This window comes from Sitophilus oryzae, unplaced genomic scaffold (assembly GCF_002938485.1).
Source record: "Sitophilus oryzae breed Bouriz unplaced genomic scaffold, Soryzae_2.0 scaffold_466_pilon_pilon, whole genome shotgun sequence".
Classification (NCBI taxonomy): domain Eukaryota; kingdom Metazoa; phylum Arthropoda; class Insecta; order Coleoptera; family Curculionidae; genus Sitophilus; species Sitophilus oryzae.
In genome coordinates, this window is record NW_022147047.1 from 3,905,143 (window position 1) to 3,921,885 (window position 16,743).

General features: G+C 32.7%; 1 protein-coding gene across 1 annotated transcript in view; it reads left to right on the plus strand.

The window, feature by feature from the left end:
* The window catches only part of LOC115886041 (lachesin-like), a 71,184-nt gene that overhangs the window by 39,343 nt on the left and 15,098 nt on the right, over window positions 1–16,743 (plus strand). The window contains exons 7-8 of the mRNA XM_030905070.1: window positions 9,357–9,485; window positions 14,462–14,606. Of these exons, the coding sequence (XP_030760930.1) occupies window positions 9,357–9,485; window positions 14,462–14,606 (274 nt within the window). The remainder of the gene's footprint in view (window positions 1–9,356; window positions 9,486–14,461; window positions 14,607–16,743) is intronic.

Sequence of the window (16,743 nt, forward strand, 5' to 3'; positions counted from 1 at the left end):
ATATCAATATAACCATATTCAATTTAAAAGCTGTTTAAATCTGGAGCAACATAATTTAATTACCATTGTTAATAACCGGTTACTAGACTTAATTCTTGTAAATAACGAATTTTTGGGCTCAATTGAAAAAGCTGAGGATGTTCTAATTGGAGAAGATAATTATCATCCTGCATTAGTGGTATCTTCGAACTAAACATTCTAATAGGCGCAATAATCATAAAATCGATAATATTTTCTATAATTTTAGAAGAGCCAATTTTAATAATTTGTATGCTCATTTGACGGACATCAATTGGGATTTTTTTAATTGTATAACTGACGTTAATCTGGCGTGTGAAAAATTTTATGAAACAATTTATACATGTTTGGATATGTATGTGCCAAAGACTAAAAAACATAAGAGACTTTACCCTTCATGGTTCGATTCTTCAATAATTGATACCTTGCGGAAAAAAATTCGGAGCTGGAAGAAATATAAAAATACTATGAACAACCTAGACCTGCAAGAATTTAGAAATCTCAGAGCAAAATGTAAAGCCGATATTGAAAAGGCGTATAAAAACTACTGCCGTAATATTGAAAATCATCTGACTTCTACGAAGTTTCTTAGTTCTTTATCATTTTTTTGTGTCAATTTTGTTGATCTGATCTTTGTTTTTTACTTTGTATATATTTTGTTTTGTACCTTTTATTATAATTAATTTGTTTATGATCTATAAATTGCTTAATTTTAATTTGTAATCGATACAGTACGACCCATTCTGTAATTGGCGCTTGCTGTTGAATGGAGTACATTAAATAAATAAATAAATAAATAACATAAAACTAGATGTAATTAACGAAATATTATCGTAACAACAACTATTTTAGAAACGTCTAGGTTTACTTATTTCACTGAGATTTATGAAAAAAAGTCCTTTGCCTCCGGTACAGATACCACCACGTTTTGGAAATAGCTCAAAACAAAACAAAATGGAACAAGACAAAAAAAAAACGCCAAAAAATATCTCCCCTCGCCCTCCTCACGAGTAGCTTTCAGGCGTTTTTAAGAATCGATAGTAGGCCGAGGCAAACCGAAGTGGGCTGGAAATTAAACGAAATGTGTTCAAAGTTGGGCGACGAAACGCGACCTTGACATGTTTCGTATTGTTTCTCGAATAGTGTGTACGATTTTTCTAAAGGGACACACGGTGTACACCAACTTTCTACATTAAAATCTGAATATATCAACTGGGCTTAAAAGTTGTCAAGTATAAGACCAATTAAATGACGATCTGATATTAATTAAACCTAGGTGATATTAAGCTGTAATCGATGAAGACACTCAAGACAATCTAAGCTAAAATTAATATCCCAACAGAGGAATTAATAAATTAGGATAGAGTTGGTATAGGCTAACTTCAAACCAAAGTTTATTATTGTAGCGTTTTTTTAAACAACTACCACTGCGAACGGCAGCTTTTCATCGGAGAGCAGTCGTGGATAAGGTATTTCACTAGAGAGAAAATTAATCCATAGTAATAAACAAAAGATATATAGATATTGGGCGCCAGGCATGTACAGAGAAAGAAAACACAGTTGTATAATACTTAAAACTAATGACTATATTTATTCGTGATGAATTCTGATGGTAAATAGCATTGTACAATTAATATAATTATTATAGTGGTTACTTGTTGAGTAAAACTATATATGTAAATAATATTAAATACGTTCTATGAAAAGACTATAAAGAAAATACAATGCGTGTAACGTTATAGAAAATATAGGAAAAGTAGCATTACTTTATTTAAATTGTTAAATTTATACGGTGTTAAATCAGATGTGTTGCAACCTGTAGATTCTAGAATCTATCTCGTTATTCATCTGTTAGTATAGCGTAATAATAATGTCTATAGAAAGTAATACTATTACAATGCGTGATATTATGAAATCTAAAATCTAAATCACACTTTTACTACTGCATCGACATAAATATCCTTAATAATCTAACCACTAAATATAGTCTGTACGCTATTGTTTAAAATGTACGTTACTGTTTAAGACTGAAAACATTTTAGATGTTAAATGCAAAACTAGAACTTAAATATACACTTAGCTGTTCTTTTATGTAAACCTGCTTCACAGTAGCAGCGCGAGGAGGTCTAGCATCTCTGTACTGTCTGTCGGCGATCCAGGCTTAGAAATGGGGGTGAAGCAGCACGGGGCTCAAGCCACATCCACGCTGGGGCACTCTATGTGTAAGACAAATCAATCCTACTGGGGACACTTGTCCATGGGACATCCGTCCATAAGATAGTGGCACAAGAGAACACTACTAGGACCTTTAAAAATAGTCCATACCTTGGACACTTGTCCGTAAGACAATGTCCGTCCGTAAGACCCTAAGAACACGAAACTCTTGTTTAAAATCAAACACGGTCTAATAAACAAAATGAACCTACCTCGCGTATCAAATATGACAAGTCACCCTCGTCATACACTCAAAAAAACTCAAAGGATACACTTCCTGTATCAACATAACGGTCCTAGTATAACTGTCATAACAAAAAACTCAAAATGTACCTAAAGTACCAAACAGGACAGTCTAACAACTGTCGATAGCAACTGACAACACTGAAGGTTTAGATGGTGAAACATAGTGAATCGGATACTAAATAAATAAAAAATTGGCATAAAAAACATTGGCATAGAAACCTGAAGGTAAACTAAACAATAAACGAGATGAGATTAACTCTAACGTACATAAAAATAACCCTAAATGTTAGTTTAGCAGCTCGCCCTAACAGTTATCGATAATCACAGAAAGTTGTAAAATTAATTGCAATCAATTAATCAACACAAACAAAAACAAAATGATCAAGTTGTGACCACACAGTATTAGGGTTGTGCCCAGACATCATATATCATAATCAAAGACATGTAACGAACTAAAAACGTTACATTATTTTTTTTAAATGAATGTTTACTAGGTAGTTGTTTTTTACTTAATTTCTTTTATTTTTACTTTTTACATTAATTTTTTCGACATGACTGAGAAGAGATGATTGAAGGATGTTCTTTCTGTTATATTAGTTTTGTCTTCACACTTCCATGTGCTTAATACCATAGTGTGCTTAGTTTCAAACCTCTGGTTTATTCTTTAAATTGTTGACTTATTTGATATAGGCTTTCCGGAGACTAAGCTGCGAACATATCTAATACATCGAGATTACTATTTCCAGCAAAATGCCGTTTAACCATCACAACTTTTCACAAGTTGGGAAATTCATAACTATTTTATACAAAATTGCTGTATTTGGTACCTTCAAATTTTTGTAAACAAAATGTGACATCGAATTTGAAAATGACCCAATCACATTTTTGCTGATATTTTAATTGTAGCTTCTGTGGGCCGTATTATAAATTTTACTTATTCGAAGGTAAACTTTTGCAAATACTTTTTTTTACAAACTTCAAAAAATGAAAAGGTTCGCGAATTGATAGCAATGTGCGAAGTGACTGTTTTTTTCATTTTCCTACCTTACCATGACACGGTCGCGAAGAAATGCGCGAAATGCCTATTTCGCACACTGCATGTAAATTATATGGGATTTTGGAATTTTGATTTTTGAAAAATTAAGAACTAAATCATACTAATTATTTATTTCGAAATGTTCAAGAATAAACAAATAACAAATATCAAACTTAACACTAATGCACATTCTAGTTATTATTTACAATATTAACATTAATAGTACAACCAGTACACGCATTTAATCCCAAACTAGATAGTTCTGATTTTGCTTGAGATATGGGGGTTTTGGGACTTGAGACACTATCCAATTTTGATGTAGAGGTACTTGATCCCAATATTTGACACACTAAAATTTTATTTGATATTTGAATTTTATTGTTGATAGAATCCTCGACGTATCCCTCGGCCATTGTCAAAGATTTCCATCCTTCAAGGCGCTTCAAACTAAATACACATACCGGAAAAATCTAGGGATATAATTTTATTAAAGTTAAAAATAAATGTTTTGAATAAACAACCACATATTTTTAGGCCGATTCTTTCTACTTCGACTGAAACGAAGTAGTCGCACTAGTTATTTCTAAATTTGGGATACTTGCAGAAGTGTTTGTGCATTTTTTGTCAAATGTATAAAAAGCACCTAGCATCAATTGTTCGAATTTAACCTGTACTGGCTATGATTTTATGATAACTGGCCAGTGTTCATTCAAATAACTCTGTTTAGTATTAAACGACATTATGGAGCGTAGACATCTTAACAGAGACGAAATGCTAAGGGCCATGAGTATGCTCGAAGATCGAATGCGCCAAATCGACGTAGCTAGAGCATTAAATACAACGCAAAGTGTAATATCGCGATTAAGTGCACGCTACCGTGAAAGTGGTGATGTTGCTGAAAGGCACACAGGGCGACATCGCATTACTACCCCTCAGCAAGATCATTTTTTACAATTAAATGCTCGACGCCGACCGACTCTTACAGCACCAAAGCTTAGTTTAATTCTCCAGGAAACACATAATGTAACCGTTAGTCCTGACACTGTTCGCAATAGATTAAGAGAGGTCAACTTAAGAAGCAGACGCCCCTGGAGATCTCAACCCTTAACGAGAGGAAATCGAGAGGTACGATATCTGTGGGCTCAAGATCATGTTCAGTGGTCGAATGAACAATGGGCCAATGTTCTCTTCACGGATGAGTCACGCTTTGGAATTCATCCGGATTCGAGAAGGCTTAGGGTATGGTGAGAACCGCGAAATCTTATTCGGTTGGATCATGTTCAGGAGGTGCACCCTTATCAAGGTGAAACAGTTATGGTCTGGCGAGGAGTCCAGTTAGGCCGAAAAACCGATCTCGTTTTTCTTGAACGGTTTCTAACAGGAATCACATATCCTGATTTAATTCTTGAGCCTGTCGTGTTACCATATGCCAATGATTTTGGGAGAAACTTCATTCTCATGCATGATAATACACGGCCTCATACAGCCAGAGTGGTAAGTGAGTTTATCAATGCTCATCAATTAAACATCTTACCCTGTCCGGCACAATCTCCTGACCTCAACCCCATGGAGCACGTATGGGACGCGGTCCAAAGAAGAATTTGAGAATGGGTATGCCCCGTGAAACTCGTAGGGATCTGGTTCGGGCCGTGAATGCAGCGTGGCAGGCTGTATCTCAAGAAGAGATCAACGAGAGCATGGAGAGACGATGTAGGACTGCAATGAACTGTAGAGGAGGCCATATCCTTTATTAAGTAAAAATGGTTTTATCTAATTAATTCGCAGTTTAGAATAAAAAAATGTGTGTATTTTTTTGAGTTCAATAAAAATCAAGGTAAATTTGAAAAATTCGGTAAATTTCGCATTTTTATTTCCAAAACGTCCTGTAAATTATTTGTTTATTTTAATTTTATTATATCAGAAATGCAAATAATAAAATTACTTATGATGGCTGGATAAATTTGTAATATCCCTAGACTTTTCCGGTGTGTCTGTCCCCCCCTGCATTAGCAAGGAGTGTGGCTGAAGTTCTCCGGAAACAATGCCCAGTGTAGGCCTCATAATCTGGCAGCTTCAAGTGTTTTGCTATCATGCTAGGCATCTTACCAATAGAATATATGCCGACAACTTGGTTAACACATCTTTTATTTTGATATTTTTAAAACAATCTGCGACTGGTAGAATTTCTTGGTCGAAGAGCTGCGCATTTTCGGTAAATCTCAATATAATTCAAATTTGACACTGTAAAGACTCGGTCTATGTTTGTTTCTGTATCGGGTACTTTAACAATCAAAACTGAATCTTTATCTTCTATGTTATCGACCGTCATTTTAGTAAGTTTCTCACGGCGGCAAGCCCCAGAAATACCAAGTAATAAAACGAGCTAAAAGGAAATCGATGACGACGTTCAGTAATAAAAAAAAATATACTCAACTCGGCTACGCCTCGTTAAAAAATTCAAATATTGCTCACCAAAGTAGCACTTCGCGCACTAGATACAAAAATAACTGTTATATTGTCAATCACATCGAAAAAAACTGTTTTTTTTAAACGACACAAAAGTATTAATTTCAAGGTCAAATTCAACGAGTTTGACCATAGTTTCTCGATATAGAATTACAAGGTATTACTTTTTTATATCTTTTTATCTCATTTGCAATGTTTGAAATTGTTTAAAAAATTATTTGTGATGTTTGAAAAAAAAATAGTATGTTCTATTCGGAGTAAAAATGACTTTTTCGTCACACGTATGACCTCGCGACAAAAAGTGTCATTGTCCCCCTAATAAAATTTATTTTTTAATGAGAAAATACCTACAGTGTATTTTCTCATCAATCGTTTACATCATTTTCTCTCGTTTGATAACTACTGTATATTTTTTTTATTTTCCCTAAATTCTTTTGCACTATGTCCCCACTTTCCAGTTTAACCATAGCTTGTAATTTAACCACTCCACCGCTCACCCTCAACGCAATCTAGCCCCAAGCGACAAAAAAGGGCTAAATGCTGAAACATTACCACTCCACGCTTCTTCTGATAATTAAATCGCCACAACCTGTTTGAAAATGCCCCCCGTTAAAAGCCTCTTTGCGCGCGTTTCACGCTCCGATTTGAGCCCCGACGCTTTCTAACGCCCTCTATGTGCTGAAATATTCAACTGGCGGACCTCTGGCGGCTTGGTTACGCAACAAAAAAACAAACGATGAAGAATTAATTAATTGTTTTCGACTCGATGGAGCAAAGCGGTCGGTCAGAGAGGGGAAAGATGGGGTGCAAAGTATTTTGGTTCGGTTGTTTGGCCTGATTGCTCAAGTGGGTTGATAGGGGGGGGGGGGGGGGTGTTTAAAAGGGGGTGAACATTATTCAGCTTTTAAGAGGCGGGATTATTTAAACCACGAACTTTAAATACGTAATAGGGAAAGTTAAGTTTTTTTTATTATTATGCAACGAAAAAAACTTTATACAGGGTGAGTTTTCTAGGATGTTCCTTATGGGTATCTCGGAAACTACTCGAGATAGAGAGTCGGTTAAATGGGGAAAGAATTGCAGTTTCGTGGGGTCATTAATATGCGACTTTCAGATTTTTGATAAAGGTCATGGCTTACTAGATATTTCGAAAAAAGCGAATTTCGACTATTTTAAAAATTGTCCCTAATTCCATTATAATCTATTTTAGACAAAAAGTTTTCAGATAAAAGTTATAGATAATAACATCCTTAATGAGATTTTGTCCTCCGTTTTAAAGCCTGTCATTTTTGACATATGACACAAACATATATTTTTTTTAAATGGAAATCATAGTTAGCCATGACTTCATAAAAAGCGCCATGTTTCGATATAAGATATAATATGTTGTTTTTCGAAAAATTACTGATTTATAGCCAATTATACTTATCTTGACTAATTTCACTCAGTTGGTATGGTATTCTCATTTTGTTATTTATTTATAACTTATAAAAAGACAGAATATTTCATTAAACGGTTCTTGACAATTTACATTACACAAACTAAAACTTAAAACATTTTAAGTTATTTAAGAAAATGTTCAAAAAATCCACCATTGTTTTGAGTACATAGATGCATCTTTTTAAAACTGAATTACTAGCTTTTCTCTCAGGACGACCGGTCGACTTTATTAAACTTCCCTTGTACCGCCTCTTCGTGTGCCTCTGTTAATTCATAAGTTCTTTTATAAACCTTGTTAACCATACCGCATAAAAAATCTAAAATGGACAGTTTAGATGATCGAGGAGGCCCATGCAATTGGTCCACCTTGTTCCTATCCCTGAGTTTGCGTAATTATGATATAAATAATTTTTAACATTTCTTTCATTATGGGGGGAGTGTCATAATGAAAATCATGTTGGAACCACTATTGATGTGAGAGTCTCTAAATTCTATCTTAAAAACCGTTCTCTAAAAAGCGTAAGTAACGTTCATCGGTCAACGTATCCTCCAATGTATGACCAAGAAAAGTTGAACCAATAATCATACACGCTTTTCTTCATTTGAAAAATTTATATTTACAATTTTTGTTTATTTTACAAAGTTTGGATGTGACCATGGTACAAAGAAAACAAAGTATGATCGATAGCCGCTCCAATTTCGTTAAGTTTGCGCATACCACCTGTGACGTCATACGCCATACAAAAAAATATCCATATTGTTTAATTGCCACTAATAAAAAAGACCTAAAATAGGGAAAAATTAGGACATAACCCCAAAAAAATTCAAAATGTCAAATCATCGATCTTGACTTTTGAAAGATTATTTTCACGTTTATTGTGTCATCTGTTGCCGTTTATCACCTGTGACGTAATGACCAACCTGCGCAATATCATACCTTGTATTCTTTGTATCATGGGATGTGACAGTTTGATATATCTGAGAGCAACAATTTAACTTGTTTCCATGGCTAACTAAATGAAATTGTTTAAAAATAATACGAATTGGCCCTAACTAATTGTAGCTATATCGCTGAAAATCTTAAAAAATGGCGTTTCTTATAAAGTCATGGCTAACTATGGTTTCCATTTAAACAAAAACAAATGTTTGTGTCATATGTCAAAAATGGCAGGCAAATTCATTAGGCATGTGATTATCTACAACTTTTATCTGAAAACTTTTTGTCTAAAATAGATTATAATGGAATTAGGGATAATTTTTAAAATAGCCAAAATTTGTTTTTTCAAAATATCTAGTGTGCCATGAACGTTTTCAAAAATCTGAAAGGCATCTATTTATGACCCCACAAAACTGCAATTCTTTCCCCATTTAACCGACTCTCTATCTCCAGTAGTTTCCGAGATACCCATAGAGATCATCGTAGAAAACTCACCCTGTATATTCCACAAAATTAATATTTGAACACGCGTTTATAATATCTTACGAGAAATCTGTAAACGATATTTTCCAATTTATTAATTTTTTAATTTTATTTTTTTGTCTGGGACACCCTGTATATACACCAAGATTGTTTATAAATATTCCATATATTAATAGAATTTAGAATTATTGATGCCAAAATCGATAGAAGCCTTTATAAATATTACTAACAAAAGCTATTTTAAAATAAAGCTCGCTGTATACGGAAGAGTGGAATACAAATATTTATAGCAAATATTAACATTATGAATATTAAATGCGTCTGAAAAATTGGAAATTGATTTTTGTTTTACAGAAACAAGGCAGATACAAACTCAAGATAAATAGAAAGAAGAATAAAAAGAATAAATAAAAAATATTTCCATATATATTTTTATTCCAAATCGACTTTTTTGCTAGTTTTGTTGTACCCAGCTGTGACGGCCTCGTTATACTGACTTTTTCTTCTCGTTTTCAGTTGCAGGTGCCGAAGGCTCAGTCCTGAACTTGACAAGGGTGAGCAGGCAACAAATGGGGCCCTACCTGTGCATAGCTTCCAATGGAGTGCCCCCCTCAGTCAGCAAACGCATCATGCTGATAGTTCATTGTAAGTTAAATTGCTCAAAATTTTCTTTTTGGACTTTCCAAAAAGTTGGAAGGTTTATTTTTTATAAAATATACAGGTTTGTTCACCACATACGACACGGAGTGTTGCAGCTAAACGATTAGATTTTTACGAATTGTAAATTTTGGGTTCGTAGAAGGACTATTATAACTATAATTTAAAAATATTTTTCCAAGATACAGAGTGTCCCAAATAAATAAAAAATATCAAAGTTGTATTTTTTTAATGGAACATTCATCATGGAACATATTATTACATTTTTAATTTCTATGATAAAAATAAAGGTCAATTTGATTAAGATTTATCACAATTAAATCTTAACGTTTTTGAAATATTTTCAATTTTGTGAAATTGCAGTAAAAATTTTAAGACTTCATTTCTCCAAGGGTATCAAAGATTTTAATACTAAATACATATTTACTGAAATTTATTTTTGGTCAGTTATTGTGTTGCAGAAATAAAAATACTACTACTTTAAACAGAGTTTCTAAAAATTTATTTTAAATAATTTCTAGCTTTAAACGGCAATAACTTTTTATTTTTTTTTGGGGCATTTAATTTAAATGGAACAGCCTGTATATTTTAGGAGAATCAGATGCACAATTTAAATGTCTATGAAATTGCATTATACCACTTTTATATATTATCCATTCAAGTTTTCGTTGTATTTCCTTATAATTTAGAACTCTTTTATCATATACCCTTGGAACATTGCCATTTTAGATTGTTTTTAAAGCAACAAATGTACCGTCTGATCGAAGAAAAACGGCGTCAGCGATGGCTATGAAATGAAGATCGCTGTAATTTTATATGTAAAATTATATGGGAAATGTCATCGATCGTCATTTTCAAGCCAAATGGGCGCCATTTTTGTACAGGTGCTAAATACGATAATATTACTAGCCCATTTGTATACAAAAAGAAAACTATTTAAATCTTTATAAAAGAGTATACCATTAATTAAATCTGCCATGATTATTTCCGCCCAGATATTAATTAATTACATACTTAATGGTGTTAGTAACAAATTATTCTAAATAAATATGGATTTGAATCAGAAATCAACATAAAAATAAGTTATGAAAATGAACGTCTCTGTTGTTATAAATAAGCATTCATAAAAAAAACACTTTCCTGTAATGTTAGATGATAGATATTCCTAACATTTCATTGTTTGAAATGTCCTATTATCTTTATTCTTTTATGAGCTACACATTTTTAAATAAAATACTAATATTTTTACGATCTTGAATTTGTTGAAAATTGAGCTTTCAATGCCGACCGTTATATTGAGGATGTCCATCATGAAGTTGTTTCATTTGCTCTTTTCATTGAAAATCAGTTTATACAGATGCATGATAATTAGGGTGAGCCAAAAAAAACTAACCTATGGAATTTATGGGTTAAAATGTACCTACAGGATGAGTCAACGATAGAGTAAAGTCCATTATCTGATTTGTTTCAGGGTTTACAAAAAAATATTAAATATAAAAGTAATAGGTACGGTTAAGACACACATTTTAAAATTATTGTAGAGTATACAGGGTGCTTCAAAAAAGTGTGGCGAATATAATATAATGTATGTTTTTTTAAATGCAACATCCTATGTTTTATTTTATTTTTAGATTCTGTGTAAAATTTCAAAATTTTCTTATATATAATGTTATACACCTAAAATGAATAGTTTTTGTAATATTTAAATTTGTTTAAAAAAATGTTTGATTGCAGTGTGTTAAAAAATTGCCAGTGATGCCTTTGTTTCTGAAGTTGGACAACTAAAATTTGGTAGGAGAATTTTATGGAGATATAAAAAAAGACCTATGTAAAGATATTTTAGTTAGATGCTACAGGGTGTTCAAAATATATTTATGAATTTCGTCTACTTAAAATTAAGAAATTTCAATTTTTTTAAGTGGAGGGTGTACCATTATTATATTATCATTTTTTCTGATAGATTTTACAAAAATTTTCAACTTTTATTAAGTATGCCATATACCTATTTTTAATAGTTTGCAATTTATTCCAATTTTTTCTATTTTTACCCATATTTTTAAGACAATTACGCTATAACATCATAGTTGCCATGACAAAAAATAATAATTATCAAAATTTCATGTCTGTTAAGGTAAGAACAAAATTTGAATGTTGTCGTAGGGTGGTAATGGTAGAGATAAGAGTTACATATTTTCCTGAAATGAATTAGTCAATGTGACTAATATACACGAAGAAGCCAAGAAAAACATATTTTTTGGTTCAGTACTATATATTATATAGTACTCTGCTAAGTATTATGAGAATAGATGTAGATTATCTAGAAAACATCTTCAGTGTGTAATGAGACGGTTTGGCGGCAGTAGTAACATTGGCTTTACGAAATGAATTATAATCAGTCAGACATTATAGCCAGTCACTATATCAGTAGTCTTCAACAATTAGGTAATTTAGTATTACCCTAATTTGTGGCTATTCGCCCCGACGGAAATCCCCCCCCCCCAAGTATCATTTTCATTTTTCATAATATAGAAATACACAAAGAAATTCACGACTGCGATTTTAGTTTATAAATCAATATAAAGTTAATTAATTTTAACTAATACTAACAATTGTAACTATATATGAAGCTACTTGTTAAAGATAAGTAATAAATAGTTTGTTTTGTCAATAGTTGACTTTGTCATGATTTTATAGCATAATTGTATTAAAAATATGGGTAAAAATAGAAAAAATTGGAATAAATCGCAAACTATTAAAAATAGGTATATGACATACTTAATAAAAGTTGAAGAGTTTTGTAAAATCTATCAGAAAAAATGATACTATATAGGGTGTCCCATTTAAGAAATTTGAGAATTTTTAATTTAAAATAGTTGAAATTCATAAATATATTTTGAACACCCTGCAGCGTCTCACTAAAATATCTTTACATAGATCTTTTTCTATATCTATATAAAATTCTTCTACTAAATTTTAGTTGTCCAACTTCAGAAACAAAGGCATCACTGACAATCTTTTATCACCTTGCAATCTAACATTTGTTTAAACAAATTTAAATATTACAAAAACTATTCATTTTAGGTATATAATATTATATATAAAAAAGTTATATGGAATTTTACGCAGAATCTAAAAATAAAATAAAACATAGGGTGTTGTATTTAAAAAAACATATTTTATATTCGCCACACTTTTTTGAAGCAGCCTGTATACTCTATAATAATTTTAAAATGTATATCTTAAACTTCCCTATAACTTTTATATTTAAAACTTTTTTGTAAACCTCGAAACAAATGATATAATGGACTTTACTCTATCGTTGACTCACCCTGTACATGATAACCAAGAAAAAAATTTCCCCGGAAGGCAGGATTTTTAGCTCAATTTTAAAAGGTGTCAGTGAACATTCAAAGTTTTCATTTGAAAGCTTTGAAAAGTGAAAAAAATCAAAATATGCAGTTTTAGTATTTATCGATTAAAAATTTTCATATTTAGCAAAAAACTATATTACTCTCAGATAATTAACTTAAAAGACCTATTTTTTGGACTACAGACTTAACAAAAGATTTTAAATAATGAGCAGAGTTTCAAAACTATTTTTTAAATACAGAAAACTGAAGGCTTGGACTTTCGAATACACATAGAGAGACAAATAATTCTCTAGGCCTCTTGGGATTGTTATATTTTCAATATTTACAGATATCTCCATTCCGGTTGCGAAATATGCATACGATAAAGATACAGACCAACGGGAAAACAGAGTGGGAAGGATACTTACTCTCCGATGCGAACATTTCAATTTCGATATTTGCTCGGTGTTTGAAGAGGTCTCGCAACCTCCATTCTTTTCCGATATGTAGCTTTTTAACGAAGGGTTTAAATGTAGAATACGGGTATTTGCTCAAGAACGAACGGAAGCCACCCAAAGAAAATGGGCTGTTTTTAGATAGGTATATTGGCAATAGATTGTATTATAGAAATATCGCTGTTCCTGGAACAACAAGCTAAAGGATCTTTTAATAGAATATAAGATGTATATAAAGATATCGAGAAATATAATATTGTTTACGATAAAGAAAATAGAAAAAGCAAATCTATGTAAAACTTTAGTTTATTACAAAAAAAAATAAAAAAATAAGACATTGGTTATATTGGATGTAGATTTGTACGAAATTTCTTGATATGAACAGTGCTAACCTGTGAACATTACTTAATGCAATGTTATTAATATACTTATTAATAAATTAAATATATCACAAAAAATAATAGTTATTTTTAATACTAGACGATAAAATAGTATTTTATCGTCGACCGATAAGATTAAATAGACGATAATGCAATTTTATCGCCGTGTATAAAACAATATTTTCTTCCATAGTGAGTTACGTTATAAAAAATATTCAGAAGTTATTATTTCAAGGTATTTATTACGAGTAGACAAAATTTGGTTGGCGTTGGTTTCTATGTAATTTGGCAAATAAATAAAGCTGTCTCTTTAGTTGTCAGTTTTGAGTCAATATTTCTTAATTCTCTTTCGTGTCGATTGCTGATTGAATTTGAGCCAGAAATGGCTGAAAACGAAATAAGTAAATTACCAACAGATATTCAGGCTGAGGCGACAAACGCCATATCCGAACTACTTCCCTTTAAATCCCGAATAACTTATGAAAAGGAATACAAAAATTTTCAAAAATGGAAGCAATTAAAAAACGTGCGAGAAGAAATAAAGTTTTTAACCTATCCTCGCTGTTAAAATATCACTTAATCTACTATTTTTGATAGATATAAGGCAATTTTAACAGTTGCTACGGAAAAAAATAAAAACTTATAGAAAGTAAATTTAATTTAAATTTAAGTTTTTTAAGAGGTGGTAAAAAAATAGTTACTTGCACTTACTTCTGGGACGCCCTGTATATACTAGGAATCTATTCGGGATATATTAAAGTGACTATTAATTGTTTCAGTTCCTCCAATGGTATGGATCAAAAACCAACTGGTGGGAGCATACGAGGGACAACAAGTTACCTTGGAATGCCACTTAGAAGCTTTCCCCAAATCCATAAACTACTGGATCAATGAACGTGGAGAAATTATATCTCAAAGCAGTGAGTAGTTTCAGTCTTGATTGACAGTTTTTAAAAATAAATCAGTGACTATGTCAAGCCTTGAAGATAGGAATGTAATAAATCTGTGGCCAAATCTAACTGTAAATGAACAAACGGTTCTTATAAAGGTCTGGGCCCGTATTCTGTAACTTTGACATAAAAACGTTACGCTTTCAAAGCGTTGACCGCAAGTATTCGATCAGCGAAACGCAAGGCAGTCGATTTTGGTATTCTCGTTGCCATGCGAATAGTGTTCTGGATACGCGTTGAGCACATATTGGCAACATCACAATTTCTAATATAACTAATAGTCAAAAGTTAAAACTGACGGATGTAACAATGAAAAATGTCAATGTTACGTGAATTTCATAACCTATTGTTGAGTTATGTCAAGCTATTTTTCTATGGATATGTCATTATTTTTATTATACGAGGGAAGTGTTGAAGACGCTTCTCAGCATTTTCGATGTTTTGAACAATATTTATAGCTGCCAAGTCGTAAATTATCAATTACTTATTGAGGAATTTAAAGAAGAAGTAGTAATTTTCACTAAAGAGCAAGATAACGCACAAAATCGCCATTTTTTCGATTTTTACTGACAGTTCAACAAGCAAAACGATCCTTTAAGGCAACCGTTTTCAAAGCGCTCCGCGCAATCAGTAAAGACGCTAAGCGCGTCAGGCGAGAATACCGAAACCGTTAATTAAGTGCGCGCTCAGCGAAAATTAACGTCATAAGGTCTGTTCCCAGAAAAATCCCTGACTAGTCAGCGCGTTTCTTATTGGTTGAAATGTGTAGAAACCAGACTAACAATCAGGTTTCTACGCATTTTAACCAATAAAAAACGTGCTGACTAGTCAGGGATTCTTCTGAGAACAGATCTATATACGCGTCTAAAAGTTTCAATTTTGGCTTAGCGTTTTCAATGTTACAGAATACGGTCCCTGGGCTTTACCCTCTAAAAAACTGATATGAAAGTAAATTTAGTTTTTGTAAATACCACTGCGTTGAATATAAACCGAACTTGTTAGTGGCTTTTTCCTAGTAAGAAAATGCCTAACTATCCAGTTTCCAGTCACTCTCTTAATATCATCTGTCCATCGACTAGGAGGTCGTCCTATGCTTCTATAGGCCTCGTGTCTTTATCTCCAGTCCACCGTCCATCTGTTCCTATCCTAGCCACATGTCCTGCCCAATTCCATTTAAGATGTAAGACAGATATCATCGGATCTCTTACTCCTGTTTGAGTATTTTATCCTTAAGTGTAACTCCCAACAAAAATATATTGAAGAGCAAGTGGAAGAGGCCATAACTCACCTCAAATTAAACAAAACCCCAGGAACAGGCGGTGTCTCAGCTGAAATGATAAAGTTGATAGGGGAGGAAGGTGTGAAAATAGTACATAACATCTACAATAAAGTATGGCAGTCTCGACAATGGACTAAAGATTGGACTAATTCTGCTTTCATCCCAATTCACAAAAAAGGATCCACACAAAAATGCCAGAGTTATCGAACAATATCCCTAACGTCACATGCAAGCAAGATCTTACTTAGGATAATTGACCGAAGACTTCAGAGGTACTTGACGCCTGAAATACCTCCTGAACAAGCCGGATTCGTGAAAGGAAGAGGCAAAAGAGATCAAATATTTAACATACGTCAACTCATAGAGAAATCCCGAGAATTTAATTCGTCTATGTTCTTGTGTTTTATAGACTACAAGAAGGCTTTCGATTGTGTGAGGTGGAAAAGCCTATGGAGGGTTCTGAGCGAAATGGGATTTCCGAATCATCTAGTGGCTCTTATTAACAATTTATATGACAATAATACGGCAATTGTCGACCTAGATAACAAAACGTCGGAACCTCTCAAACCTAGAAAAGGGGTACGCCAGGGCTGTATACTGTCACCCAGATTGTTTAATGCCTATGGTGAATACATCATGAGACATGCTTTGGAGGGCGAGGAAATAGGAATCGTAGTCAACGGTAAAATCCTAAACAACCCCAGGTACGCGGACGATACCACCCTGATAGCGAAAAGTGAGGAAGAAATGGCCCGGTTGCTGGAAAGAGTTACCATCGAAAGCAATAATCTTGGTCTAGAAATAAACATTGATAAAACCAAACTCATGCTGA